At 47.9% G+C, this 26,426-nt stretch overlaps 8 protein-coding genes across 8 annotated transcripts; 3 read left to right on the forward strand and 5 right to left on the reverse strand.

Annotated features, from left to right (window-relative positions):
* Positions 1-50: 50 nt before the first annotated feature.
* On the reverse strand, positions 51-2,350 carry RhiXN_08530 (Pyridoxal-dependent decarboxylase conserved domain; the record flags this gene model as incomplete). The annotated part of the gene is made up of 13 exons (XM_043328346.1): positions 51-184; positions 241-285; positions 341-427; positions 479-692; positions 748-836; positions 890-1,016; positions 1,076-1,174; positions 1,233-1,330; positions 1,387-1,444; positions 1,500-1,595; positions 1,645-1,804; positions 1,859-1,919; positions 1,969-2,350. The coding sequence occupies 13 exons, from the start codon at positions 2,348-2,350 to the stop codon at positions 51-53; spliced, it is 1,650 nt and encodes a 549-aa protein (XP_043183731.1).
* A 553-nt stretch (positions 2,351-2,903) lies between these two features.
* RhiXN_08531 (histone deacetylase family protein) lies at positions 2,904-4,563 on the reverse strand (the record flags this gene model as incomplete). The annotated part of the gene is made up of 8 exons (XM_043328347.1): positions 2,904-3,001; positions 3,053-3,143; positions 3,209-3,264; positions 3,318-3,731; positions 3,810-4,000; positions 4,058-4,179; positions 4,230-4,300; positions 4,356-4,563. 8 exons carry the CDS (start codon positions 4,561-4,563, stop codon positions 2,904-2,906), a joined length of 1,251 nt encoding a protein of 416 aa, XP_043183732.1.
* A 3,159-nt stretch (positions 4,564-7,722) lies between these two features.
* On the forward strand, positions 7,723-8,189 carry RhiXN_08532 (glyoxylate pathway regulator; the record flags this gene model as incomplete). The annotated part of the gene is made up of 3 exons (XM_043328348.1): positions 7,723-7,812; positions 7,879-7,998; positions 8,055-8,189. The coding sequence occupies 3 exons, from the start codon at positions 7,723-7,725 to the stop codon at positions 8,187-8,189; spliced, it is 345 nt and encodes a 114-aa protein (XP_043183733.1).
* Positions 8,190-10,068: 1,879 nt separating this feature from the next.
* Positions 10,069-12,859, forward strand: RhiXN_08533 (inhibitor of apoptosis-promoting Bax1 protein; the record flags this gene model as incomplete). The annotated part of the gene is made up of 5 exons (XM_043328349.1): positions 10,069-10,394; positions 10,442-10,565; positions 10,616-10,725; positions 10,775-10,948; positions 10,996-12,859. The coding sequence occupies 5 exons, from the start codon at positions 10,069-10,071 to the stop codon at positions 12,857-12,859; spliced, it is 2,598 nt and encodes an 865-aa protein (XP_043183734.1).
* Positions 12,860-13,376: 517 nt separating this feature from the next.
* RhiXN_08534 (ribosomal protein L44) lies at positions 13,377-16,604 on the reverse strand (the record flags this gene model as incomplete). The annotated part of the gene is made up of 12 exons (XM_043328350.1): positions 13,377-13,379; positions 13,430-13,564; positions 13,631-13,751; positions 13,805-13,841; positions 13,886-13,899; positions 13,951-13,973; positions 14,033-14,126; positions 14,578-14,623; positions 14,683-15,012; positions 15,064-16,086; positions 16,138-16,191; positions 16,247-16,604. 12 exons carry the CDS (start codon positions 16,602-16,604, stop codon positions 13,377-13,379), a joined length of 2,238 nt encoding a protein of 745 aa, XP_043183735.1.
* A 576-nt stretch (positions 16,605-17,180) lies between these two features.
* On the reverse strand, positions 17,181-18,677 carry RhiXN_08535 (ribosomal L44 domain protein; the record flags this gene model as incomplete). Its single annotated transcript, XM_043328351.1, has 1 exon — positions 17,181-18,677. The coding sequence occupies one exon, from the start codon at positions 18,675-18,677 to the stop codon at positions 17,181-17,183; it is 1,497 nt and encodes a 498-aa protein (XP_043183736.1).
* Positions 18,678-19,269: 592 nt separating this feature from the next.
* Positions 19,270-22,633, reverse strand: RhiXN_08536 (U3 small nucleolar RNA-associated protein 13; the record flags this gene model as incomplete). The annotated part of the gene is made up of 9 exons (XM_043328352.1): positions 19,270-19,852; positions 19,912-20,048; positions 20,111-20,260; positions 20,311-20,463; positions 20,521-20,668; positions 20,883-21,497; positions 21,546-22,369; positions 22,417-22,564; positions 22,620-22,633. The coding sequence occupies 9 exons, from the start codon at positions 22,631-22,633 to the stop codon at positions 19,270-19,272; spliced, it is 2,772 nt and encodes a 923-aa protein (XP_043183737.1).
* A 439-nt stretch (positions 22,634-23,072) lies between these two features.
* Positions 23,073-25,097, forward strand: RhiXN_08537 (WD40 domain-containing protein; the record flags this gene model as incomplete). Its single annotated transcript, XM_043328353.1, has 6 exons — positions 23,073-23,454; positions 23,502-23,564; positions 23,624-23,882; positions 23,954-24,480; positions 24,532-24,657; positions 24,721-25,097. The coding sequence occupies 6 exons, from the start codon at positions 23,073-23,075 to the stop codon at positions 25,095-25,097; spliced, it is 1,734 nt and encodes a 577-aa protein (XP_043183738.1).
* Positions 25,098-26,426: the final 1,329 nt, after the last annotated feature.

Here is a 26,426-nt window from a genome sequence, read left to right on the forward strand (position 1 = left end):
CATAGTAGGTTACACTCCACTTCAATTCATGAATTATCAAGGTTGAGAGCTTAGCAAGGTTTGGCATAGGTTGTAGTTGACTGCTGGTCAGGATGCGAATCATCCAATTGGCTGTGTCCAGCTGTGTCCTTGTTCACGGCGGGGGCTGTGACAGTCGCCATCATGGCAACGTCACTTGAACCATCTACGGATCCACCCGTTAGCAGTTTAATTATGGGCCAGACAAATGATAGGACTTACTCATTAACGATTCAGTGATTTGCAAGATGTCAACCACAACCTTTTCTGTAATATGCAAATCAGTGCAAAGGACCTCAACGAAATCAATAAGAGCACTGACCAACAAGATCGGCGCTCATACTCTCCCGCACAACAATCCTCAGGATCTCGATATCCGATTCGTTAGGCGGAAGAGCATAATTCGGAACTAATATAAAAATTTATTATAGTAAAATAAAGATCAAGTGCTGATGCTCACCTATCCATTGCTTTGCACGCAGCAAATTTTGGATCCATACTTGCTTCACATGTGGATTCTCTTGACGGAACTGGTCGGTAAAGCGGAACGATACAACGGGCAATCCGCGCTCGTAGAACTCCGCATCGTCTTCATCGAATCCCGCGAGGGTTTCTGTGATCGCTTGTGCGAGGCCTTTAGTTGTTCCGAGTTTTCGATGGATGTTGCTCAAGCACTGGACCATGTAGCGCTCGATAACAAATGTATGGTTTAAAAGTTAATTTACTCACAATGAAGAATCCAGATCGTTCTAGTGCGCGGGAGAGGAGCCGTGCGTTACGCAGGTCGCTTAGTGCAATTCTACGATAACCGTCGAACCCTGATGATACAGGTTCAGTTTCGTTTTTCGAAAAGTTAGAATCAATCACAAACCAAGATTCAAAAAGTTGAAGAATTGGCCAATAATAGGGGCTGCGCTACGAGAGAAATTGAGGGTATAACTGTATTCGACACTTCCGAGGTAATGGAGCTCAAAGATCAGTTCCTTGGGGAGCATTTCCTGCAAATTGTAACATAATCAATGTTATATTCCCCATTTGGTAAATGAGGCCTATATACCTCGCTGCGCCAGATGATCCATCCCAAGCCAGCATAGACGAGACCGAACTTGTGACCAGAGGTATTGATTGATACGACACGTGGTATATCGAATGACCACTAAAATTCAGATGCAAATTAAGGGGTAATCAAGGAATTGCAGATTAGGACTACTTACTTTGTATTTGGGATACGCGAACGGAGCAACAAATCCACCAGAAGCGGCATCAACGTGGATAGGGACGTTGATTCCTGTCTTGGTCTCGTATTCATCCACTTTAGGTTCAGGGGTTAGATGACATTATTTGGGGTACATTCTAATCGAAACTTACAGAGACGAGCCATTCCTTCGACATCTTCGAAAGCTCCAGTATAGGTACTGCCGAGAATCTGGACAATATGGATATAGCGAACGCTGGAACATCAAAATCGAATATCAGCTTACCACCATCACACCAATAGTGTTCTCATCGATATAATCCATGGCACGTTCAGGAGACATTACATGATTCGTCGACTCATCGACCGGAACAAGACGACACTTCAACCAACATTAGTATGACCGAACGCACCTCGTCACGCAAACCCACCTCAACATCAAAGTATCTGGCAAACTTTTCAAGTGCGACCTGAGCATTCGCACCAAAGACGATATTAGGGCCAGGCTCATGGATAGATTTCCCGGCAGCCTTTCGAGCAGCTTGCCAACGCTTCTTAAGGGCCAGACCGCCCAACATGATCGCCTCGGATCTACGACCAAAGTTCAGTCGCCTAGAGAAGGCACAACTTAACCCCGTAACTCACGATCCTCCGGTCGCCGTTCCAATAGCCTTTCCACGGTCAGGTGCTTTCCATAGGTCAGATACTGCGCAGGTCATTAGACAGAACAAGATCCTTGATATGATTAAACTCACGCATGGACACACAACGGGTGTGAATAGCCATGGTAGCCGGATACTCGTCTTGATCAGCGAAATTTTTAGAGATATTCTCCATAATCAGCTTCTTTCCCTCATCAGGCATCCACGTGTGTACGAAGGACGCCAGGTTGAGCGACGGGGTTCCGTCGAGGTCGAGTTCATCGTGAACGAGTTGGTAGGCCGCATGAGCGCTTACGCCAGTCGAGGGAATGCTGTACTTGGGGAGCTGCTCAGTTGCAAAGCGGGATGAGTATGCTCCATCGTGGATTTCGCGTCGTTGTTTATCGTTGCGCGAATGATGGACGTGTTTCCTGTGCGGATGGTCGACCGCCTGAGCAAGGATGGTGTCCGCGTCGAGATGGCGAGAGAGAGACATCGTGGTCGAGCTGAAAGTTGGGGGTTCAGCAGTCGAACCCCAATCTTAATATATGCGCGAGCGAGTGAGCTATTCTCATATATTGACGTCATTCACGTAGCATAGATGATGTTCTTAGTGTCTGGTGATGAGTTATTTTGAGCGATTGTTCCCTCCGATCCAGCGACCAACGCTCAGGGTCATATCACGTGATAGTTTCGGCCGATAAAATTTGACGAAAATGGACCAACCGTTCCAGTTCACAAGCCTCAACCATGCGCATTCCTCATGTCTCTGAATTGAATGATTTCCTCCGAGTGTCTTAATATATTTAACTTTATGATCGCTTTTCGTGAACATCCTGCCGATTGTATTTTTAGGTCTCCGCACGCCGTGTGTACAGAATCTGGCACATTTCTCCCTGCCAGACTCTGAAGTAAAACGAGTGCAACAAGATCTCGACTAGCCTCTACTCCCTTTGCCCGTGACACGGCGGAGGGGTGACTGGGTGGCTGGTTCACTACCGGCCGTCCCGAGGCAACTCGGACATGCTAACGGCCATGGAATAGATTTATTAGCTACTCTGCGCACGCTGTATCCGTTCGATTAATACATTATAATTATTCTCTATCTGCTCTAAGTCCTTCTCTATGTTGTCATCTTGCATGTTGCCTGGGGGAGTGTTAGCTCGAACGCATCAACCAAACAGCGAAACAACCTCACCTGCGGGTACATCCAGCACAAACGAAGGCGCGTATTTGAGGAATCCGCTGTGATCTGGGATGTCATCATTGATGGACAGAGGCTGACCGGTCTGAAACAACGTTGTAAAATCAGACTCAGCCGAGACTCGAATTATCACATTTCCACTCTACCCACAATAATAGAAGTGACGTAGGCCCATGCTCTGGCAGCATTGGGGCTATTGTATCCTCCTAGATATGGCATTTAGTATCATATTTGAATATAATGTCAAGTAAAACCTTACCGCCTCCCAAGAAAACAATCTTTAGCCCACCCCCGTGGGGACCTGTCCATCGCATCACTCTGTGAACACACCAACCTAAAGATCCCTCCTTTTCTACATCTATATCCCAATTCCACACTGCATACGGGTCTCCTGCTAGTCCATCTACTCCACATTGTACAACAAGATACTTTGGAGCATCTTCAAGTTCTACATCTGTATCCCATCGAAAGAATGCACCTAGAACGCGCTCAACGATATTCCAAATACGCACATATGTACGAGCGCTGGTCCCTCGATTTAGCGGAATTGAGAGCGAAAATGGATCGGTTGTCGTTGGTTTGGTAAGTCCCCCTAATGGAGAATGGGGATAGAAACCAGGAGCATGGTGATGAATGGATAGTGTGAGAACATTACTTGACGAGATGTTTTCCGCTGTGGCAACTTAATCAGATGGGAGATCATGTCCGGTCATGTCACGTCATGACTTGCCTTGGGACATCGAATCTTCACTTTGATTCTCCTCAAGTGATTGGGACGAAAAGGCTTCGGCAACACCGTCCCCGTGATGGAGATCTAAATCTAGGTATGCCACCTTGGGACGTGTTTTCTGGCCTGGCCCAGGCCGCTTGAGCTGAAGTATAGATAGTACACAGTCGGCTACATAGCAGAATCCGGCAGCGTGGGCTTTATGTGCGTGATGTCTAGTTTCCCATAAGATACATTAGAACGCGTCTGAAACATAAAGGAAATAAAAATACCTCCCGCCGTCCCAGCAAATAGCCACGTCGAACATTGTACTTTGGATGGCTTTCGTCGCTGTGAGAGTGGCGCCCGCGACCGTGTATATGTACTCATCCAGTCCAGGAAAAACTTCACAGTCCTGCATTGGTCCGGGCTAACTCTATAAATGGGCTTGCTGACGCGACTCACGTCTTCCAAGCCAAATTCAGTGACATTGCCCTTGCCAGTTTCGTCATCTCTGTGTGGTTGAAGTGCATAGTCTACCGGGAGCAGCAAAATAAGTCACAAAAACCCCGTGAATACAGGGAGCCTTACCCAAGTAACCCGCCTCATGATACCGTTCCAAATCCCGTCGACTTGCTTTTCCGGGTTTCACAAGTATGCAGTTGGCGCGCTTTAGCAGCCCATAGGCGCTTACTAACGTGTGGACAAGTGCTGAGCGGTTTCGGTTGGAAGGAAGCAGGGAAGATACCCGGATTAGGTCGGGCGAGCAAACATATGCTACTCTGGGTTCAGATGACATTGAGGCCTTGTCGTGGTTAGTTTATCCAACGTCACGTGCATGACGGTGTCCCGACTACAGTAAATTACTGGTAAACAAGTTTGCAACCATCGCTGATAATTGGCATCCTGATTTTCATGCCAGGCCCACTGTGCATGTGTGGTGACTCGAAATAACATTGGTTATCTAGGAATGAATAAGCAACTCGGCTACTACTACTGAAACAATAGTTGAATTCTTAAATTGGGGTGTAGAAGGGGTATGTGAACTATCATATAACATCACAGTCGAACAACATAATACGGATATACACAATGTAACATAAATACACGCTAAAGCTGCCAAGGTCCTTGACCGGAGGACTAGCTCTGACTCAAAACAATAAGGTATCCATGCTGGCATAGTTATATATAGAAGACATCAAAACTTTGACCCAAGCTCGCACATAATAAATAATTAGTCTTCGGAACTATTTGGCCGCTCCCGTGAGATGTAAGATATGGATACACATGTAATCGATGAATCAGTGTACCATATGTTTAGTGTCGCCCCGAACCAACGTGGATGGGAAATCTGGCGTGGAGCGCGGCGATGATAACTGGGGCACCGAGACGCGAATATGACTTGCGGGTTGGGCGGCCACCCGTGACGACAGAAATGGAAGATGGTGAGTGGGAATAAATGAAATACAAGGAAGGTGGGTGACCTTGTCATCTCATGAGTAATGGGCTGGACAAAAAGAAATGCGTGCAAAATTAGAGTGCACAATACAGTCGAGGCAAGACGGGTGAGACCAACGCGCCGGCGGTCAGGCGATGCGTATACGGACAGACGGCCCTGCACACCCTGCGGCCAAGTCCGGGGTTGTGGCTCTGCACAGGCTCTGAAACGCGCCTCTAAGCTCTAGAATGTTGCGTGGGTTGTTGTGAATTGCCACCCGCCCAACCAAGCGAGCGCTATTTAAGCTTTGGGCCCAAGCATAGCTGTTGTGCTGCCAATATACTCTATATCAGCTTCTTGATCTTAACAGGATGGTATGAGAGTTAAGGGAATCTCTCGTATCAATACAGAGGATATTATTTAACACAGAATGTATACTCTACGGGGCCCCGAGAATCTCGGGAGCGCTCCGGGACTCGCTATTGTCAGCGAGCATTCCGGAGTGTTTGGTATGACGCTCGGAAGGGCTCGTGGAGTGCTCTCAAGTCCTCGCCGAGCAATCCGGATTCGTCGGATCCTAACGAGGAGGTTCCCAAAACCGGAGCACTCCAGAGCGCTCCCGGGTTTTTGGAGCCCCCGTAGAGTACACATGTCTCAGGGAACGACTCACGTGACCGCGCGGCAGTAAGGTAAAGACGTCTTCAGGGAGGTTTCCACGGTGATCTATTCGGCCATCTTGAGTTGTTTCCATCCTTGAATCGACGAACAATGCCCGTCACACATGGCTACGACCGTATACATATTTTCTTTCAGTATGTTGTTGAATTATCAGATTTCGTGTTGTCGTATTGGGGGTCAACAAAGTGAAATGTGACGTATATACACATAGTACTGTAGCTTAATGGCCTAGTTTAACATCTTCCCGGTAGTTTGGAGCGCTGTGTGCTGCAGCAGGCCACAGTGCCCAACCTAAATTTGTTGGGGGCCTGGCGTGAGTGTAACCGTTCCTCTCCACGCACTGTTGATATCCTCGTATTCGGCTGCTCTCTTCATCTTGACTGCTTCGCGGTCATGAATATATATGAATTTATATTGTGCTCGTACCACATTTGCTCTTTCACCTACGAGTGTCATCCGCGAGTTAGTATCCTTGGTCCACCCTCTCCTCTTGGTGGTCGCGGGCTCCCCAGTTCCGCCTTTCCCAGTTCTTATCGACCCTTCTATGTCATCATATTTACTCTGATACACATGTAATTCACCGAAGGTAAAGATTCAACCTAGTCAAGGATCATGGTTGGGCGTACGCATATATACTCAGTCCGTGTTCCACTTACAGCTGTGGCTATCAGTTTTTTATTCGTGCATTACATAATAAGACCTATCTCTCATACCGGTTTCTAGTTTCTGTGTTATTTGCTGGTAAATAGAAACACAAATTAATTATCAAAATGGGATGTACTTTCCGCCTGAGTTCTATGTTTGAGCATACTCACGGCGAACCCCAAAATTATGGAAAATGTGCACCTAGAATCGCAGAACCTGCACCTCGACGGCACACAGGGGTGAGCTGAGGATACGGATTAATGGGAAAACTGGTCGGATTTTGTTAGCACTCCGCATGTAACGCACAATTTTTTCGTCTAGAAAATGCGCACTTTTGAAGTCTGTCGTGACTTTTCGGTAGCGCTTGAATTCGGTATAATTTCACGCAAAAATGAGCAAGGTCGCAACACTTAGAAGTGATGAGCCTGCTCAGATTCAATCCACGCTCAAAGCTAGTGCCTATAAAGTATCGCATATGTATTAGCACTCAGAAAATCGCACCAATTTTTAGGGTTTGCACTTCTATGGAAACCTTGTGGCTAATATGGATGTAAAGACCTTGATATGAGAGCCAACAGGCATACCTTATATCTCATGATCACACGGCATGCGCAATAAGTCATGTATGTGTTGTTTATAAAGCTAGACTGTAAGCAATCCATAATTAGACCACCCCAGTTGATCTATGTATTTGATAATACATGTTTCTTATAGAAAGAAACTTGCGCCTGGGTTCGTCCATCATTGATCGGCGCTCCCATGGTGGCGTGTTATTATTTATCCCGGTAGTCCCGGTATCTTTCTCCAATTCTCATGCAGGGTAAGTCACATTTTAGGCAGTGTTGGTAGAGTAGCGGAGAATACCGGAGAATATGAGTATTTGACGATACAGGGTGATCGAGACTTCAATTCAAACAATCACCGAGGAGTAAGGCACGTAGGTCATCTGCCAAAGGAGCGGATGGACTCGGGGTGGGTAGCCATGAGGAAGCCCCTATAATGTAGATTGATCATCTAGGGCTAGAATACTTGTAGTGGTATTTAAGTATCGTGGACGTCTCCTTTATAGTGAACCGCGCCCACTCTGAGTCTGGAGCCCCGCCTTCACTCCACTCACCCCACTGTTAGCTCCCATTTTGCGAAACTCTGAGCCGCATATATCTGAATCTAACCACATCAAAGCATCATCCCGAGACAATGGACAGAAACGAAAAGTTAGACTATCCTCAGAGTGAAGGTTATACCGGCGGACGGACGCTAGATCACTCGTTTAGCGTGGACACACAGGTGAGCCTGGACATTCTAACGTTGAATAATCTCGAAATAAATTATTCGCTTTAACTTGATTATCAGCGCGCATTTCCTGTATACCATCGTAAGTTGGGAAATCCGACTCCTCTTGGACTCTTCTCGTTCGCGACAACCATACTTGTATTATCGTTATATAATGCAGGTGCCCGCAACATCAACGTGGTTTGTACTCTGCTCTGTACTTGTCGTCTTTTACTATGCTTATAGCAATTCACCAGCCTAACGTCGTAGTTGCAATGGCTATGGGCGTTGGTGGACTATGTCAGCTTTTGGCTGGGATGTGGGAGTATGCTACAGGCAATACATTTGGAGCAACTGGTGCGCCTGCAAGTTCACCCAAAGCACCGATCTAAGCTTAAGGTCGTGGCCGCCCGCCAGCCTTTTCTTTGTATGGGGGCTTCTGGTTTTCATTTGGACTTATCTACTGGCCTGGGTCCGGAATATTAGCCGCCTATGAAGATGAAAAGGCGTCCCAGCTCTCTAGCGCTCTTGGTATTTATGTGAGCCGTCGAGCTTTTATTGGAGGATTTACTTAATTATAGCCATTCAGCTCGTTGCATGGACGGTTGTAACTCTGATTATGTTGGGTACTACTTTCAAATCATCCGTTGCGCTCGTTTCAACATTCTTCTTCTTACTCGTGACCTTTATATTACTTACTATCGGCCAATTTACTGAAAGTGGTAAGCAAATCCCAAGCCATTGCGGTAACGCCTTCGTTTATTTGCCAACGCAGTTGGAGTGACTAAAGCCGGGGGTATTCTGGGATGTATCACAGCATTTTTGGCACTATATACCGGGGCTGCCGGGTTATACAGCCCTGATGCGTGTTATTTTGTCTTGCCTGTTGGAGATTTGACCAGGGGCGCTTAGTGAGAACATTCTGTCGCCTAAAATTGCGAGTGTATGACAATTAAAAATAAAAATCGACGTTGTACTATCGATATTTGAGCCAAACGTATCCATCCCCAAGAAGTCAACACTATACATTTGGCCAGCCACAATAGGAAAATTCAATAACGGAGACAGCCTGACAGATATAAGCAGCGCACCACACACGCTCACCAACAGTTTTAATATCCCTACGATTTCAAACTGATATTTCGACAATACATGCGCACAAAAAAGGACTTCAAAACAAGCTATACCCACCCTTATCTTCCCGATCCGAAAATATCTTTTGGAGTTAGCTTAGTGCAGCGTCGTCCTTCAGCTTGCACGCTGATGGAGAATTAATTGGGCTCTGTCGTGTTGCTTTCACCGAACATGTGCAACGCAAGCAGACTCTCACTTGTTGTTACATAAGATCAAGCGGGCGTACAATATATGCATAGGTATAAGGTATAGTAACTACTCTGACAATGAAAATAGTAAACTCGGGTTTTAGGCATATCACGAAGCAAGTACTCGTCGCTGAGGGGTTGTTCTGTCAGGAGTTTGCGGCCAGGAGGGCCAAGAATCCTGTACTTATAAGCATCACTAACCGCTTGCTTCCTGGCAGATGCTAATAAATGTGATATCATGCTGGCAAGCGAGGTTCCGCACTCCCAGGATCAAATTATTTCAAGGCGACTTGGACGACGAGACAGAATAATGCCATCGAAGTCGGGCAGTAATTATTTTAGTGCACAAAGGAGGATTAGAACAGCACACGAATAAAATGTACACAAGTTTTCTGGCAGCATATGCATGACCAAGTGGATATGGTGCAGCAGTTGAGGTTATACTGCTTGGTAAGCATTATTGGGAAGCGTGTGGTGGGGTTAGTTAGAAGAAGGGAGCCGGTACTTCCGGTATTATTGAAAGTTAAGGGACAGACATGACTGTATACGCACATATACTATGTGACTACTGTGGTGCGCAAGCGTTATAGGAGGACACCAGAGAAGTGAACAAAGAACCAACCATGTCTTCTTTGTCTTATTTTATCTTAAGGAACATATCAAAACCTCAAGGGTATATTACACATTCACGAAATCAGCATTGCAACCATAGGCCATGCTGTGCAGGCCTGCCCAAGGATCGGTGCCTAAAGTCCCTGGTACACGCGAGTGTGCTCTTATTTAGCATATAGAGTGACTGATGCATACAGGCTTGTGTTATTTTTCGTGCCGCCATATCGACTGGAACTAGGCGGCTAGCTCACTGAGGGGATTCGGAATTAACGCCCGGCGGTTTCAATCGTCGATCAACAATCACGTGATCATTCACGCCTCGAACAACGCGCCAACTATGCCGCTTTCTAGTCCAACCTCATATAACAATCTGACCCTTGATTCTCGACTCAAGTCTTTTACCAAGTCAAAATCCAAAGCATGGCCCCACAATGCTTCATATAAAGCAACTCCAGATACACTGGCCAGAGCAGGATTTGTGTACACTCCGGATAGCACCCGAAAGTCGGACCGTGTTACATGTTTCGTGTGCGGAAAGACGTTAGGAGGCTGGGAGCCTCAGGATGACCCATTCAAGGAGCACGCAGAACATAGCCCGACATGCAGCTGGGCGTTGGCGAGGTGCTCAATCGAAGCCTTGCGAATCAGTCCGGAAAGTACAGAGTGAGTAACAGGATTTGATGTTTGAAGCAAGGCTCAATATTGAATAGGCTGGTTTTTTCAAACGAAGATTCGCTGCCTTCAAGTGCAACACTCGAAACAGCTCGACTGGCAACATTTGGAAAGTTTTGGCCTCATGACAGTGTTCGGTCTCATTCAGCTAAATCGAAGCACGTAAGTTGGCTACGTTATTGTACTGCTTATTTACTGACACCTCTTCGCAGATGGCAAAAGCGGGCTTCATATACACACCTACTCAGGAGTCTGATGACCTCGCTTCGTGTTTCTACTGTAATCTTGGATTAGACGGATGGGAGAGTACAGATGATCCTCAGTAAGTCTTCCTTTCTTCTGTTAAATCTGACGCGACTCAAATCTTTCAGTCACGAGCACCAACGTCGTCGACCTCACTGCGCATTCTTTTCGGCTCGCGTTTCGGCTGAAAACGAACCCGAAGCACAACCTAAACGTGGAAAAGGGAAATCTTCCAAAAAGCCTCACTCTGAAGATCTTGACGAGGACGAAGAACAGCCTCCGCCACCCCCCAAACCCAAAAAGTGAGTGCCAGATTGCCGCGATGCACTCTATGCTCAACGTTTCCCAGAGGCGCATCGACTGGTTTGAAACGGACCACATCTAAATCATCCAAGGCTCTCGCCCCTAATGATCCTGATTCAGTCAAACAAGAACCCGGAGATGACCCTCCTCCGTCGCGCAGTAAATTACGAAAGAGCCAGAGTCATGGTCAATTACAACTCGGACGGTCAACACTTGAGAAGAGCATGACTCAGCCAGAACGAAGTCAGAGCGCATTGGGGAAGTCGGTGATGGGAAGAAGTCAGAGTCAATTGGGCCACCGAGCACGAAACGGAGTCATAGAGGACGATGAAGACGAGGGTGATGACGAACCGCCCCCAGTTCCAGCAAAATCTAAACCCAAGGCCACAGCGAAGAACAAGAAAGGGCTGCCCGAGCCTGAGCTCGAGCTGGAAGACTCAGAGCCGGTACGAATGAAACCCAAGAAGAAGACGACAAAGAAGCCCACTAGCGAAGCTGATGACGAGGTCGAACCTGAACCGGAGCCCAAAGCAAAGACCAAGGCGAAAGCGGGGAAAACCAAGGCTAAGGCAGTTGCTGCACTGGAACCGGAACCGGAGCCCGAACTCATGGAAGAGGATGAAGCACCTCCACCACCGCCCAAGGCAAAAACCAAAGGCAAATCGAAGGCCACAGGTGTGAAGGGAAGGAAAGGGGGGAAAAGGGCTGCTGAGGAACCAGTCGAACTTTCAGCTGCTGAGATGGAGGTTGGGTCCGGGGCTGATGTCGACTCGGTGGTCGATGTCGAAACGGAACCAGAACCCGCTCCCAAAAAGACGCGCACAAAGAAGACAGCAGGAACGAAAAAAGTGACCACGAAGGGGAAGAAGACCAAAACTAAGGCCGGAACTGGAGACGATACCGAGTCGCAGGTAGAGATAGAACCAGAAGATGTTCCGATGCAGTCACACCCAGAATCGGAGCGTCCAGCAGCAGGCACTCCTCGACCACCATCTCGCCTTGCTTCCCGCACTGAAGAACATACTCCCCGTGCTACTACCGGCAATGGCAAGTCCAATACTGGATTGCCCGTCCTGTCGCGCTCGACGCCCAGCCCAACACGCATCGCCCGACCTGGCACTTTCGGGACACCTCGAGGACCTTCCCAGCCCGGTAGCGCCGCAAACACCCCCAAAGGAACTGCAGGAACCGGTATCGCACGACCGCCCAGTGCATCCGGAATCGCAAGGCCTCCTAGTGCGTCCGGGATTGCCAGGCCCACCAGTGCATCTGGAATGTTAAAATCTCCTGGAGCACCCGGAATGCTGAGGTCCCCTGGTTCGTTAGGCATCGTTAGGCCTCCCAGTGCAACTGGGATTCCGCGACCTGGTACAACAACTCCGGGCTCTGCAGGAGCTTCTCGCACAGGCCTTCCACTCCGCCAACCAAGTCCTACGCGACCCGGTGTTACACGACCCATATTTGGAGCTCTTAATAAAAATAGTGCAAACACCGACGTTGTTATGGCCAGTCCGGGCCGGCCCACTGGTCGTCCAACAACTGGGCTTGGAAGCCCCACTCGCCCAGTTTCCAAGCCATTGCCACAAGTACAAGCAGCTGTTGAATCGAACGTTCCCTTCCCGAGAGAAAGCAGTCCTATGACCCCAGCGCGAACACTGAATGTCGCCAAGCCAGTACCATCTGCCCCCGTTCCTGTCCCCGTTCCCGTCACAAAGCCTAATTCCAAACCTCCGGCAATTGACATGGCCCTTGCTGAACTAGATGCCGAAACTCGAGCCCTGACGCTTGAAGCCTATGTTCGACGCGAAATGGGAATACAGTACGAGGTACTCAAGGCTGAGTGTGAACGAGAAATTGAGGATTTCTTAAAGGCTGCGAGCGAGACGAGAGAGAAGATTGCCGCGCTATAAAAGACGCTGTAGGAAATGTTGGTTACCCTGGGGCCAGTGCGAAGATGTATTATAGGACATTGCTTTGTTTGTTTCATTGTTTCTATTAGAGTCGTTTTATTAAGTTTATTGACAATGTGTATACATTGATACGCATTAATTTCATTAAACATGATGGATAATTCGTCGGATTAATGGTGTACCTAGCATTTTAGTACCATGTATGCAGATCGAACCTATAGGTAGTAGCATTGGGCGGAATATTTTACTGAGGAGAGTAGCACCCATGATTCGTCAAGCGTATAGACTAATCGGGGTCAAATAGCGAACGTGATTTATCCAGTGGCATTACTCAAAACTCACCCGAAATTCGTAGTCAATCCATCCCTTGAATAGTCTCATAGCTCAATGCTTATCATCAGACGTCTGGTTGATAATGCGTAGATTCAAATGCGAGAGGCATGCAAAAGGATAAATGCATAACTTCATAGGGGATAGTACAAGACGAAAGCAGGAAGACAAACAAGCGGCAACCCAATCACTGAAGGCAAATGTCAGCAACAGCACGTATAGTGTGTCCCCTTTACATACGAATTGGAGAGCAGCACCCTTGGTCTTCTTGTCACCACCAAGCTCGAAGTGCTTGCATCGTTTCAACGCGAGCTGCATCTTGTACTTGCACACAGTGCATTCCAGTCGTAGTACAACCTTCTTCGTCGTCTTGGCCTATGGTTCCAATACATCGAATTAGATCGGTTTAATTGAGTTTCAAATCCTGGCACATAGACGAACCTTCTTGTGGAAGACGGGCTTGGTCTGACCACCGTAACCGGACTGCTTTCGGTCGTAACGGCGCTTACCCTGCGCGAAAATAGAGTCCTTTCCCTTCTTGTACTGGGTCACCTTGTGAGGGCTTTATGGGCGGTCGATTTAAATTATTTCAGGACGCCAGTGTGAGAAACTTACGTGTGTTTCTTGCAAGTCTTTCCCTTGCAGTCTTTTGCTACGGTTAACCTGAAGAAATTCATTGCACTTTATTAGACTCACAGGTGCGGCGGGTCCTACAACAGCATTAGTCTACATATCATAGACCGAATAGCAACATTACTCACTTGGGAATATTGACCATTTTGTACTATGAAATACATGGGTTCATTAGCGTGATATTATACCGAAACAGCTTATAAAACCTACATCGTCGGCGAGGGGTCTTGAGGCGTTGACAAGCGGTGATCGGACCGGATGCAAATCGATGAGACCGAATGGCGAGTCGTGGCTTGCACGTGATCTGTGGTACTGAGTAACACCACTCAATTGCTCGCAGCATCTTCACTCTCTTTTTAAACATGAGTTACATACTAAGACTATGTATGCAAAATAATTATATAGAAAAGCTGTTATATTCCATAAACAGCTACGAATGATACATGTACGAACGAATGGTGGAGAGGATATATATAGTACCAAACCGAATCAACCGGTCGCGAACACAGCATCGCTGCGCTGAGCATGCGGAAAGTGATTTCAAACGCATGGGAAGAACGAAGGAGCAATCTGAAACAGAAACAGTAATGACACACAAGAGAAGATATAGAACGGAACCAAATGTGTGCATGAAGCGAATAGCGAAACCTTGACGAGATTACGGTGGGTCCGGACCACACACGCAGCTATTTCTCATACCAAAGCCCCAAAATTACCAGCAAGACTAATATTCATCAGCACTAGCATCGCCATACGCGGGTAAAATAGATGTGTTGGGGTCTTCCTTGAATGCATACCGAACTATATTGCGCTTTAGTTCAAAGATAATAAAATATATCCATGAATACGGGCAAACTTACAAATCCTATGATCTCCAGCATCGAATGTATACCCGAAGTAGTCTTCAGCATGCCAAGCTTCAAATGGCCAACACCTGTCGTAGTCCTCTTCATACGAAGCTTCTCCTTCTTGGCTTGACTGGCTCGGAACTCTTCCAGGGCGATAATCGTAGTGACGTCCCATTCGATCCATGTATGCACATTCGGTTGCAGCATATAGACAGTTACGCTTCGAGTCCCACGCTAGCGATTTGACTGCGTTGTTACCGGTTGCGAGTTCGTATATCGGTGTGCAGGCGCGAATATCCCAAACCTTGATTTGCTCGTGTTTACCTGTGCCAGTGAAAACAGCTGCAAACGATTTGATAAAGCATACAACACATAATAAAGTCATATACTCACTGGGTATGCCATCAGGATGAGCTAATACGACCGCCTCGCAGAATGCGTCTGCCCCGCATGCATCCAAAGTGATCACTGGCAGGGGTTGCCGTATGTCAAACAAGCGTGCATAACCGTCATGACACGCAGTCAGGAACATCTGTGAGTCTGTGGCACTAACTGAAAAATCCGAGACCGCTCCTCCGTGGCCGAGATATCGTGCCATAGTTTTTCCGCTATATTCGAGGTCGATGGATACACAACCGTACTTGATCAATTCAAAGTACTCGGCGCAGAGGAGGGTGGAAGGATTGTTGGGAAGTGGTTCCCAAACTGTGGGTGTCAAATTAGGGATATCAGTGAACCTGATAAATGAGCTCCGAGGTATACTCGACGAGAACAATGTGTCCGAAGTACCACCATGCGAGGCTTCTTCAGGATCTGACTGGTCTCCTATAACCGTCTCGGCATCACAACCCTGCATCTCTAATTCGTCGGTATTCCATAGGGCGACCCCGCCGGCCCCAGCGCGAACAACGCGACCCCCGGGGAGAACAGCAATTGGCCCGTCCGAACATTTAGAATCAAGAGTATAGACGGGATAGAGAAAACGGTAGGGTCCTTCATTATCTCCCCATGCAAAAGACTTGACATGACTGCGATCACCAACATAGATCATTTGAGAATCTTCGTCCATGGTTAATTGAGTGGCGACATCTGAAAGCTCAGGGTTCAAGAACCGAACGCCCAAAGAATCGTCTGGGAGACAAAAGTTCAGCCCTGGAGTGCGATTTTTATGCCCGCAGGTTCCAGTCATTGCCAGACATGAGCTCCCTGAAGACATGCGAAGCTTGGTTGGCAGTATAGAATCGATTGAAGTAACCTCGCACCGGGCGTCATAAACGGAGGCAGCAAGTGGAGATGAGGGTGTCGCTGTAAGAGGCGGTAGGTCCGGACGAAAGCGGGACAATAAGGTTGACTTAGGGTGCCGTTTCATGTGCAGATTCCAAGGGTCTGGAAGAATCTTCCCTACTTTCTGCATAGCTATTTATGTCCTTAGCACCAGTAAGGGATCGACGTGATGTACCAACCTACCAGTTTCAGGATCAATGTTCAGCATTTCGAGCATCATAGGGATAGTTGCGTGGGCTGATCCAACCTTGACAGTCAGCAAAATCATCTAACAACAGATAATGGGACTCACGCAACGAAAGCGCTCCCTCGCTACGATCCACGATCAGCGCGCGACCGGCGGCGTCGTCGTGAGCCCACGATGGCATGAAGTCGTACAGATCCCCAATACCATAAGCATATCCAAGGGCTCTGTTGTGAATCTTCTGAACCTCAGAGGTCAGTTCAGTGAGATACGGCGGGCTCGTAGCGTGTTCCTCCTGAACTAGAATACATGTGTCCCTGAAAATCGACATGAACTCGCTTTCGCAGAGCACATCATGTTCCTCGATCCGCTCCTCGGCATTCAAGAGCTTGAGCTCTGCCTGGCATTGACGCAGCCGCCGGGAAAAGGTGGAGATTTGTCTCTGAACACGTTCTGGAAGGATCATCTGGGTGGTCGTTGGCAGAGGGAGGAGAAAATGAGCTCGCCGCTTTGAGTCTAGAAGCTGACAGCTAATTTGATCACGTATACAAACAATATACGAGACCAGTTTAAGAAAAGGGGTGTTTGAACACTGAGAACACCCATTGAGAATTTAATTTTGTACCCCTTAAGGCCAGTATTCTTAACCAGGGAGAACTTAAATCGGATAGTGTACAATTTATAGGTTCCGTTTCTATTAAATATATGCATAGTCTTGTGCTCCTCATTTGTGTTTATGGGCCAGAAATGTGTTTGGATTTGATACAAACGGATCCGTCCACTGCCACCATCAATCCCAATAGTCACCAGTATTTTGCGGAGAATATCCCCATGCAGCAGGGAGGTTCTTCTCAGTGAAGGATTTTGCAGGTGATGCCGAACATATCATATACAATATTCGACCTTGCGCATAATAGTACACCATTATACACTGATTTTATCAAACAATTATCGTAGGGCTACTGAATATTGTTGACTGCCAATACATGCTCCCCCAATGGCGTAGCTAACAGATGATCATATATGAAATCAACAAATGAACTTAATCGAGATACTCTGTTTCCCATGCACCCCATGCCTCCATGGCACGATTCCACCGAACCCATTTCACTGAGGGAAACATCGAGCTAATTTTGGAATGTACATCTGTTAGTTCTCGGTCGTAACTGCTCTCGAGCATGTCATGGAATCTTAATGTTTCAATTGGAAATGTTTCAGCGATATTCTCGAGTGCATAAATATCGACCGCGCATTTCCTCAGATATAGGTGATTTAGTTTCATCCGACATATCGGTCTGGAGTGGCGCCGTGATGGTTCGGGTCCAGTTACATGGAATCGTTCCAACCCCAGCGTATTTAGGCTAGCAGGTGATTCAAGTACCAGCATATCTAGGGGAAGCTGTGGGTAAGACGCTAATCGGTTCACTACGTAGAGACTGGTTACGTTTGTGCGTCGAAAAAATGAGATAAGTGCAAAGCAATACAAGGTGCTCGGTACAACGCGTTGTGTTTGAATCGTCATTTGAAGGGGCTTTTGTGCGGGGGAGAGCAAAGGAAGGAGTAAATCATACAAGCTGCGTTTCAATCCTCGCAGATTAAGCACTTCCAATTCCGGAAGGGGAACTGGCGGTAGAGCTATTGTTACGTCTTGACTAATATTAATATTAAAGTAAAATACGCGGAGCCCAGGAGAGGCCAGGAGTATCTCTCTCAGCTGAGTAATCCGTATAGAGGGCCGATGTCCATACTGAGGACGAGTGCACCGGAGGTGAAGTTCTACGAGACCTCGGTAAGCTGGACTCGTCCATGGGAAGAATTGACCGCTCAGTCGTAAAACCTTGATTGAACGCAGAATATTGTCCAGCGAGTGCTGCGACATGTCGAAGTTCTCTGGAGTCGGCAATGTCCAGCCAGCCAAGCCATCACTGTTCTCAGTAAAATTCGAAATTGTTCGCACGCTGTGATCGTTGATGTCAAGCTTCGTTAGAACTCCGGGCATGGTGCGCGGGAGGCTCGCCCGAATAATGGAGGACAAGAGCGTTGTTGAATAATTCGGAGAGTTATTATCAATTTGTAAAGCGCCTATCCTCGGTCCAATGAATGAGCAGAAATCCTTAATCGAGGCAAAGTCCGACAGAGACTCGTGTATCCCGTGATGCAAACGTACACGAAGGGTCAGTTCGTGGTTTTCTGCTCGCGCTACGAAAGCAGAGCTACGGTCCAGACTTAGCTGAGGGGATTGGTTCAAAGCAAAGAGATCGATGTACGACCATAAAGCGGGGGATGAGAAAACAATTTGGCGCCAGAGATAGCATACGTGTGTCAATACCTCCGGGTGTCCCAAACTCATTTGTTTCCGTGTGCTTCCACCCCCGGCCGCAGGCCAGTCCGCATGTTCCCTTTTGAAACCTTTCCACCACAAGTAGTGGGCGAACTTGAATATTAGGATAAGTACTTCCGTGGGGAGCGTATTGATCGAAGGAGTGGGGGAGTCATCGGAGGCAAAATCGGTGTCAACAGAGCGGGCTTGAATATACATTTATGTGAGCCAAGTGCGGTTTGATGAAAAGATTGAGATCAGGACCGGCACACGAAGAACTAGAATGTGGTATGATGGCCGGGTATTGTCGTAACCTGCCCGGAGTCCGGACAAGCCCGGTTTTGCACGTGGCTGCTTGTTGACCCCGGGGGCAAATTATCAATCATCACAAGCTTTTGTAATGGGATGTGATTCCAGATCAGTAACAAAAGTCATACCTTAGCCATTTCGTTAAGATTCAACATTGAGATGGGGATATCTTAGTTCTTCATTTGTAGTTGCGTGCTCCTTGGTATTCACTTGAGCATTTGTTGGTATAGGCGCACTACAAGAAATCCCTTGTGACCTTGCTTCACGAAGGGATATCTGGATTAAAGTGAGCTGGGTTGTCGAGTGGAATGGGTGGCTGCTTGGACTATAGCAAGGATAAATGCGCATATAGCCTTCTAATCAAAGAATGCACCGAATGGCAGAAAGTGATCGTAGAGACTGACGGATCCGAAAACAATCCCGTCGATCTGTCAGGCATCTACGCAGTTTGATTTTGGTTCCGAATAACACCACGCACACGGTTCGATTCAACAACACTAACCTACGAAACCTCCATAGCATCCAACCCATTAAGCGCAATTCCCATATCCATCTCCCCCAAAACATAATCAACGACAAAGCTATCCTGGACCAACCGTTCAGCACGGGTCAAATGGCGCTCGGTATAGGGGATAAGTCCATCCACGATCGACCGGAGGTCCATCCCAGGTTTATCCTTGCCCTTCAACATCTTGCCAAATTCAGCATCCAGGCCATCTTCAGTATCTGCCTTGCCAAACGTAGCGATGATGTCTTCGGTCGTGTGCGTGCTGAGGATAGCGTGCAGGACGGTTTGGGCAACAGTGCTGGTCCGGGCGCTGGCGTTCCATGTGCGGACGTGTCCGAGGAGACGGACGAGATCGGGTCCAGAGAGGGTGGCGAGGACTTGGTCAACTTGCGCAGATCCGGTGATATTATGTAGGGAGTCGGCGTCTGGAGCCCGGGATGCGATAGACTTGGTGGGACGAGTGGCTCTGACAGACTTGAAAAGGTTGTAGAGTCGGCCGGGTTGGTCCATGGTCAGCGCCAGAAGGATCGCATTGCGATAATCGTTTAATGCGAGGTAGTTAGTAAAGTTTTGTTCCCTATAACAGAATTAGCTCTGATTTCAGTAACCAAAAGTATGTCAGGTTCTGAGACTCACAGCTCAACACCCTTGGCGCGTTGTTCCTCCTTTTCGAGTTGCTCTTCTTCCGTAGAGTCCCTCCATATAACGATTCTCGAGTCTGCCGCGCCCGACATGATTATCTGCTCGTCGGCGCTGACTGCAAGTGCCCAGACCTATAGAATCCGCAGAGGTTGTATAAACGCCACGACGCCCATCGTTAGATAATTGAACCCACCTTGTCTTCATGAGCATCGAGCGTCGCGACACACTCTTCGGTACGAACAGTCCACAGCTTGACCAGACCGTCTGATCCCGCAGAGACAAGTTGGGTGCCATGGGTAAGGAACGAAAGCCGGAGAATCGAGTTTGTGTGACCTTCAAACGTCTGGTCCCCATGTTAGAAAATACACACTTGTATGCGCATAAGCTACCAACTTTCAAGCATGTCCAATCATCTAAACTCCACAGTTTGATAGTCTTGTCACCGCTGCCAGTCGCAATCACCCTTTCGATGGGAGAAAACTTGATAGACCAGACGCCTCGTTTATGGCCCTTGAGGATGCCAGTGGGCGTGAGGTCGTAAGAGGACTTTTTCCCGCATAGGAATTAATTTTTAGTTGTCGAATTACTCAGTTGTGTACTCACCCCAACCTCAAACACCTTGGCAGTTTTATCTTGCGACCCAGTGGCTACTAGTCGCCCGTTGGGTGCAACATCGAGTGCGTTAATATCCTTGTCATGGGCTTTAACTGTAGCCAGCGATTTTAGTTTGACAGTGGTCGAGGGAGTAGGGCTATAATAGACCAAAAGAAAGAGATCAGCAATGAGCAACCAAAGACAAAAACACAACAAATCGTGCATCGAGGTTTCGAAGCGTGAAAAAAATAAATAAGCGTTGATGATCGGCCATCAAGTCCTGGGACCCGATCGATTGGGACGATCATCGAATCAAATAAAAACAGCATGGCATTGAATCAATTCAAGCTAAATGAGTTTTCTCAGCTCACCCTTTTAGAACGCTGAGGTCCCATACTTTAAGCGTCCTATCTTGGGATCCTGTAACCAAAAAGCTTGGTACTCCGTGAGAGTCTGATCCACCAAACACGACTGCCCCAACGCTTTCCGCGTGTCCTGCACAGATCGCCACACAAGTCCATTCGACAGTGGGAGAGGTTGCCGATTCGTCCTCGTCCATATCGTTTTCGTCATCTCTTTCTTTGATAGGGACCTGAACGGGCGCCCATATCCTAACTTCCCGATCTTTGCCTGCACTAGCAAGCCAACCGTTGGGAGCGGAGGATAATGCGAGGACAATGTCGGTATGCCCGGGAAGGAGGGAAGCGTTGAGTGGGTTGTGCGTGTCCTTGCCACCGGGTGTGGCAGAGTGGACGTCTAGGGTTGGATATATCCTGACAAGGGATGAGTTGGTAGCAACGGCCAAGTGGGTATCGAGATTGCGATTGACAGAAGGGGCGGGAGAGGGAGATGATAAGAATACGGCATCAATGACTTCGTCGTTGTAGCCGACTAATTGTCGAATTTTGCTCCCAGTAGGGAGAGAATAAGTGAGAACATTTTGATCGGCGTGGACAGAAGACACAGCGTGGGTGGAGGGGGTGTATCTAGCATCCGATTAGCACCGGCCGAACAAACCTGGAGATTCTACCCACAAAACGTCCAAGATTTGCCTGGATTCTTCTCCATCGTCCTCCGAGGAGTTCGGCCCTTCCATTTCCTCTCCGAATGTCTGTAGGACCTTGGATTCCCATGCATCCCAGATTTTGACGACCCCCTTCTGCCCACCAGTGTAAAATATCAATCGCCCTTCCGAATCCTCGGCCTCAAGCACACCAAGGGCCTCAATGCGCTCGAGCACAGGTATGGTCTTGACCAAAACAGGATTTGAAAAGGCTTTCTTCCCTTTCTTGCCCTTGTCCGGTTTCCCGTTTTCAGTCGTAGGTCGAGTATCCCAGATCAAAACCACTGAATCTCTTCCTCCAGAAACCACATATCTCCCGTCGTTCGAGACTCCGACTCCACGAGGCACACTAACATGACCCTCAAGAGTCATGATAGGCGAACCGGTACCAGCCGCAGCGAGGTCATATACCCGAACTCGAGAATCAGCGCTCGCGCTCACGAGCCACATGATGTCCCAAGTTCCAGTCGCGGATCCGGGTTTGTAGAAGAATTTGAGAGCGGAAACGATTCCTCCGTGACCTCGGAATAGATGGGTAAGGTGACCTCGTCGAATGTCATGAACTTTGACCATGCCATCTGCTGAGCCGGACGCTATGAGAGTTGACGTAGGGTCAATAGTGGATACGTGAACCGGAGCATCGTGGGCCCTTGGAATATGCCTTATTGGGTGGATGGTAGAAGAAGTGGTGGAAGCGGGGGCGAGTGGATATAACCGAAGGGATAGGGACGAGGTGAATATGGCTAGGTGCGCATCATTAGGTGATATAGCCAAGGACGTTACGCTAGAGTCATCCTGAGCAGAACTTGAGCTTATATAATCTTTTTATTGAGTCCACTTACTGTCTGATAGGACCCGGTTGTGGAACCCGAAAGCAAACTAGTACTCCTTGGCTCTTCGTTGACACATCCAACCAGCGTTGTTCCATCCGAATTCAATGCCACAGGGCCAGAGGTGAATACAGGGCCTATCTCACGCAATGTACGGAAGCTGAAAGTCGATAATAAGCTTTTTTCTAGCACTAGACTCAATTCTGCTCGCTCACCTAGTCTTGGACATCGTCGTTCACGTGATCCAAAATTTGGGTGAGGTAAGGACAGTCATGTGATATGTTCTCACACTCATCGTGTCTGATGTAATAGGCGCTCTTGAACAAGGCGAAACCCATAGTCTGAAACAAGACAGACACTGGCCCATCCCTATTGGACATTGAGTAAAGGTTGGACTCGACTACCACCAGAAGTTGATTTTCTCATCTGCGTAAAAGGCGATGCAATTGTTGCTCTGTTGGTACGGGAAGCAGCCAATTGACCATACTAAATTCCCAAACTATACTAGCTTTTCAGTTTTGGTCGAGTCTGCGATCAAAAATTAGTGCGATGGTTGCATCCACCACACAAGGATATAATCTTGTGTAATCAGGGGCACATATGCGCAGATGATGTACTATAGACTGAATTGAACGCGACATGAATGTTAAAATTAGCAATCAATAACCATGGACTTACCAGACATCGTCCAAGCTCGTGTTTCTACCTTGGAGAAGCAGCTTTCCAAATGCAAACGTCAACTTGTGCGTTTGTACTACTCAGACGAGTGCGATCGGTTCGAACAGTTTCGTGATGAGGTGTTTATCGGTATTCTCAAAGACACATGTACTCTGGTGCACGAAGCGGAGCTCGTAAGGGCTCCGTATCTCGCGGAGCTGGCAAAAGCAGCGGACAATATACTTGATGACGCTATTGCCTACTCCCATGGAAGACAAAGTGATTCATCCGGGTTGGAGGAAGCCCTATACGATCTCATGCCTTCTTGGGCCCATGACGACGCTCAGAATCGGCCACTGGTCCTGGACAAGGACGCGGCCAAGTTCCCGCTTGGTGAGTTATCATTTATAGTACACCCTTTTTCTGGCTAATCCATGTAGCTCATGCTGCCCTTGAATCTCTTATGCAGCTTCCGATTTTTCAAATGCGCTTGGGTCCAGGTGGTGAGTGTCGTTCGTGTATCTTGAGAATGTGTCCTGTAATCCACGTTGGGTTTTAACAGAAATCAACGAAATGACAACGAAAGCTTGGGATCCAGCTTTGAAACGGCATCCCAAGTCAACCAAACTGGCCCGGTTTCGGACCAACTCTTCTCTGACACGCACCACCAAAAGACCGTTGGCAACCCGTGTTCTCGATGCGCGCTGCGAAGTATCTTCTTCGCGATGTTCGGTCCCTATCAGGTTTCTTACAGGGCTGGATAGCACGTTCCTGGCGTTGACCGGAATGCGCGGGGTTAAGAACCGCTCGCCCGCACTGGAGTACTTCATTCTCAATCAGCCTCTTGCACCCTCTACCTACTTCCCTCAGAGAGATACTACCATGAACCTAGGCTTGCAGATGTCGCTTCTCATGGTGTTATTGACGAGGCAAGGCGGTTGATATTCTTGGGAGACGATGATCGTATCAAGTCGTATGAATGGGGATCTTCCACCGAGGTTTACGAGAACCTGTTTCCCGTCCACACTTTGGATACCAAACATTACCAAGGCCCAATGATGGTTCTTCCTGACGGATCTGTCGTCCGTGCAGGAAAAGGGAATGCTGGCGTATATAATATCGAGTCCCTTCCCACACATGGCGAATACGAGAAGGGAATCATAGGGAGGAAAATCAAGAGCTTTGATACGAGGCGAAATGACCCAGAAAAGATCGAGCCATCTTCGGGTTCAGCTCCGACCTCACACATCAAATTCCTTGATTACCCCGAGTTCGAACCCAGCACCTGGCAGCCCCTCGTCTCATCTCCTTCAACTGTCGTATGTGCTGAATCTGCTCGCAAAGGAGGTCGATATAGCTGTATAGTCATTGACCTGGAAACGGGAAAGACAGCCATGCACTACCTCGGTCACAACGCTGGTATGTTGGCCTTCTCTGTCAGCAAAACCGACCCCCACCTGTTCTTGTCAGCTTGCAACGATGGGTTCGCACGCCTATATGACACTAGATACTCGCTTCCTGTTGTCACCTTCCATGCCCGTGGCCAGAACGAATTCTGTGAGGCTGCTGCGCTCGCCCATCCAAACAACATTCCAAGTAGGCTATTTTTGATTTGCCGGTCCTAGATAACCGCTAGTGCTATTCAAGTTGTGTTTACAGGAACGCACAAGGCAGAACAGATCAAGGTGTGGGATGTTCGCGCTCGAGCGTGCGCCTACGAATTGGCAACGGGTAACAATGCAGTACGATCCCTTGCATGGGACGCCTCAAATAACAGCCTCTACGCGGCCACCAAGTGCAGTTATGTGAATCCGTCTGGGCAGAATCGCAAATATCGACCCGCGAGGCCTCTGAATAACCAGCAGAGGCAAATGGAATATGAAGACGAAGACGGGGAACCAGACGAATACTCAGGCCGCTGCTGGCCTATCAACGCTTGGCACAAGGAAGACTATTTCGGTTATACACTTGCGCCCAAAAAGATTGAGCCACGTGAGCTCAAAGCAATGACGCTCACGCGTCACCCGCACGATTGAGAATTCGTTTACGATGTAATAGTAAATTATGTAGATACAGTAGTATAGAACATATGTACAAAGTTTTAGATCAAAACCAAGTCTCCTCGTGGAGATACGCGTGAGCGAAATTTTTGGGCTGGCTCATTCTTTTTGATCACTTTATATAAGCTACTTGGTCCTCCCTCATCAAGTGCCATTTACCACCCCTTTTTACGCTCAAATACCTGCCGAAAGTGCGCAAATGGCTCGATACACTAGTTCCAAGACTAAGGCTCAGATAATTGTGCTGAAAAAGCTCAAATACTCAGATTGGGCTATTGTTCAGCTTTTGCAACCTCAGACCAAGGTCTCTTGCGCAACTGTTGGTTGTATCTGGGCCAAGTATGGACTTACTGACTGCCCACTTGATCAACACAATCCCATTCCTGGGCGCCCACAAAAATTAACCCCCAGCAACGTCAGATTTGCCGCTTTGGCCCTAGCTCAGAGTAGAGTACCAACAGCAGCAAATATTAGACGGCAGTACTTCCCTGCCGTTGGGTCCTCTACCCTCTGCTGCTACCTCCAAGAGCTGGGTTTACAGCCGTACAAACGCCGCTGAGTACCCCTGCTCACTTATTGGCATAGAAAAGCCCGTTGCGCGTGGGCCCACAGTTGATTATTCTGGCCACAATCACGCTGGGACAACATTGTCTTCTTGGACAAAGTCCAAATCAAGTTATTTGGGGCCAACAGCGGCCAATATTACTGGAGGCAGCCTAGTGAGTCCCCGTATAATCCCCAATACACCAAAAAGACAATATCTCATGGTGGCGGGGGTATCTTCATTTGGGGGTGCATTACCCAAGAGGGAGTTGGGCAATTGTACCTTATACAACGCAAGCTGAACGCCCCAGGATACATTGAAATCCTTGGGGACGCCTTCTTTGGAACCCTCGCCAACTATAAAATCACCCTGTTCAACATTACATTCCAGCACAACCAAGATCCAAAGCATACAGCCAGGCTGACACAACGTTGGCTTGCCAGTTGGGGCGTAAGCGTCCTCCCATGGCCATCAAAAAGCCCGGATTTGAATATAATCAAGAACGTCTGGTGGCATCTGAAGGAGCGCGTGCGTACTCACTGACCTCCCGCTTCAAATAAGGAAGAATTATGGAAAATAGTGAGGGACAAATGGAAACAAATTTCCCCAAAATATATTGGCAATTTGTATGATTCATTACTGCGTTGAGTACAAGCTGTGTATTTAGCTAAAGGTGGAAACACCAAATACTAAAATTTGTATCCAAATTATTCAGTTTTGCATGTCATTTTGGGTGCATGCATGCAGTTGCAGGTGCAATT

The sequence above is a fragment of the Rhizoctonia solani genome, chromosome 10 (genome assembly GCF_016906535.1).
Source record: "Rhizoctonia solani chromosome 10, complete sequence".
Classification (NCBI taxonomy): domain Eukaryota; kingdom Fungi; phylum Basidiomycota; class Agaricomycetes; order Cantharellales; family Ceratobasidiaceae; genus Rhizoctonia; species Rhizoctonia solani.